The sequence below is a fragment of the Moschus berezovskii genome, chromosome 9, assembly GCF_049115385.1.
Source record: "Moschus berezovskii isolate FMDL1 chromosome 9, NW_MosBer_1.0, whole genome shotgun sequence".
Lineage (NCBI taxonomy): Eukaryota > Metazoa > Chordata > Mammalia > Artiodactyla > Moschidae > Moschus > Moschus berezovskii.
Genome location: NC_142468.1, coordinates 106,358,567 through 106,361,477, shown reverse-complemented (window position 1 = coordinate 106,361,477; position 2,911 = coordinate 106,358,567). Strand labels below are relative to the sequence as shown.

At 38.9% G+C, this 2,911-nt stretch overlaps 1 protein-coding gene across 1 annotated transcript; it reads left to right on the top strand.

Annotated features, from left to right (window-relative positions):
- The first annotated feature begins 1,319 nt into the window (after positions 1–1,319).
- Positions 1,320–2,258, top strand: LOC148776982 (olfactory receptor 4F6-like). The gene has a single exon (XM_088840450.1). It carries the CDS (start codon positions 1,320–1,322, stop codon positions 2,256–2,258), a length of 939 nt encoding a protein of 312 aa, XP_088696576.1.
- The last annotated feature ends 653 nt before the right edge of the window (positions 2,259–2,911 follow it).

Sequence of the window (2,911 nt, the reverse complement as noted above, 5' to 3'; positions counted from 1 at the left end):
AAGTCATGGTGGCCAAAAGACAAGGAAGGGAAAAGCCCACGAAAATAGAACAAAGGAAGGTCCGAGGACCGGAGTGAGGACCTCAAGTAAAACAAAAAACACTCCTGGCTGGCCCAATTTACATAGGACAGGCCTGGGGGAAAAAAGCATATAAAAAGAGGAACCAAAGCTAGCTCTCTCTCTCTCTCTCCCATGCGCTGGGCCGCTCTTTTCTTCGCGTCTTTGGACCGACATGCCCTCACGCCTCGAAGATGGATTTTCCTACTATCTTCTAAATAAAATAGAGCTGTAACACTGATTTGTCTAAGAGCTATAACACGGTCCATTAGAGACCTGAGAGCTATAACACAGTCTGTCCAAGACCCGAGAGCTGTGACACGCGGAGGGGGCTTTAATGTCCGTCACTCCAAATCTTTGTTGTGACGAGACAAAGAACCGAGGAACATACACATACATGGTAGTGATTTAGCAGCAGCAGCGGCAGCAGCAACAGAGCTGCATGAGCTACTTGTGTATTTTGGAGATTAATCTTTTGTCTGTTGCTTCATCTGCAAATATTTTCTCCTATTCTGAAGGTTGTGTTTTCATCTTGTTTATGATTTCCTTTGCTGTGCAAAAAGATTTTAAGTTTAATTAATTTATTAAATTCTTTACTTTGCAGCTACTGTAAATTTTTTAAAGCACAAATATGATATGTCACTATTCTGCCTCAGTGGGGTTCTATCACTTCTAAAATATGGATCAAATTCTTAACACACCTGTGGAATTTTAACTTGATCAGGCCTATACTGGCTGTCTTCACAATAGTTTTCATACCTTTCCTCTGGAAAGATCACTTTCCTCTGGATAGATCACTTTTCCTATTTTTCCTCATTTACTTAACTCTATTCCTCACATAGATCTTACCATGAACATCTTCCAGGTCAGGGTAGATGACATGACTATGAGCTCTTATAGTCCTCTAAGCACTTTGTTTTTTTTTTTTCAAATATTATAGCACCTTTTTATTCATCTGGTTATGTAAGTAGTTACTTAATGCCTAGCTTCACAACTATGTTAATGACAGACCGCATTTTACCCCAGAATGTGGCACAGTGCCAAGAATATGTGAGGTCTTCATGGTAGCTCCTCGATGAGTATTTGATAATGGATAAACTCTTGTATTAATTTTTAAAAGACATTTTGTGACCCAGAGTGAAGAATTTCTTTAATATCAGAATTTGAAGCACAATGATGTCTACTTCTTTCAGTATGTCTGGCATGTTCCTTTGTAACTAATTTTATTTGTTCCTTTCAGGTAAAAGTCATTCACAAAGTCAATGAGTAAAGCAAATTACTCTTCAGTATCTGAATTTGTGTTCCTGGGGCTTTCTACCTCCAGACAAGTGCAGCATTTCCTCCTTGCCTTCTCTACAGTGTTTTATGTAACAATTGTTCTAGGGAACTTTCTTGTTGTGCTAATAGTGACCTTTGACCCTCATCTACATTCCCCCATGTACTTCCTTTTAGCCAACCTCTCACTTATTGATTTGTGTTTTTCTACCTTAACAGTTCCTAAGATGATCTCTGACCTGTCCTCTGGGCACAAAACCATATCCTTCCAGGGGTGTGTCATCCAGATATTTATCCTTCACACCCTGGGTGGATCTGAGATGGTGGTGCTCACTGCCATGGCCTTAGACCGATATGTGGCCATATGTCAGCCCCTGCACTACCTGACCATCATGAGCCCACGGGTGTGCCTTTTGCTTGTGTGTGGTGCTTGGGCTATTGGCCTCATTCACTCAGTGGTCCAGTTAGCTTTTGTGATCCATTTGCCTTTCTGTGGTCCTAATGAAATCGACAGCTTTTACTGTGACCTTCCTTGGTTTATCAAGCTTGCTTGCATAGATTCCTACAGAATGGAATTCATGGTCACTGCCAACAGTGGGTTCATATCCATGGGCACTTTCTTCTTGTTGATCATCTCCTATGTTTTCATTCTGGTCACCGTATGGAAACGCTCTTCAGGTGGTTTGCGCAAGGCCCTCTCTACTCTGTCAGCACACATCACTGTGGTGGTTTTGTTCTTTGGACCATGCATCTTTGTTTACATGTGGCCATTTCCCACAGTCCCAGTGGATAAGTTTCTTGCCATTTTAGACTTCTTGGTTACACCCATCCTGAATCCTGCAATTTACACACTGAGAAACAAGGACATGAAGATGGCTATGATGAGACTGAGTAGTCAGCTCCTGAGTTGGAGGAAGGTCTCCTAAGTAACTCATGAGAGCACAAATTACTTCAAACAACTTCATGGAATACAAATGTGTAAATAAATATATAAAAATTGGGGCTTTTTTTTTTTTTTTTTTAAGACAGTCACCATTTTAGAGTATTCAGACTACCATTTATTATGAGGTTACATTGAATTCCCAATGTAACTAGTAACATTGTAACTAGTAACTAGTTCTTTGTCAGCCAAATTAAAACACTGGGAAATGTTTGATGGAAGATTTTGAAAAAGCATCATTTGCAGACTTTGAATTTTCTGAGTGTAAAGCCTAACACATTAGAATACCTGAATTCAGTTAATTAATTAAATTTAAGCAATTCATTAACATAACTAATATTATCAAACTTTGTGGGAACTATGAAACATCTAATTGTCCTTTGATTTTAACCTAGGATAAGAAAAATTTATATTTTTTCTGAAAGACAAAAAAATAAAAAATACGTAAGAGAGGATTTAAAACCCGTGACAATAAAATGATGTAGAAAAAGTAGCAAACAGAAGTGATAAGGCAGTACAATAAGGGGAGATTGACAGATGTCAGGAGCAAAAGCATCAGAGAGAGACTCAGAAATATGATGTTTCATGAATTTGAAACTATGCTCCAATTGTTTGCCTCGATTTCAATGGACTCAACTC

Coding starts and splice junctions, on each gene's coding strand:
- LOC148776982 (XM_088840450.1), top strand. CDS start 1,320: ATGAGTAAAGCAAATTACTCTTCAGTATCTGAATTTGTGTTCCTGGGG.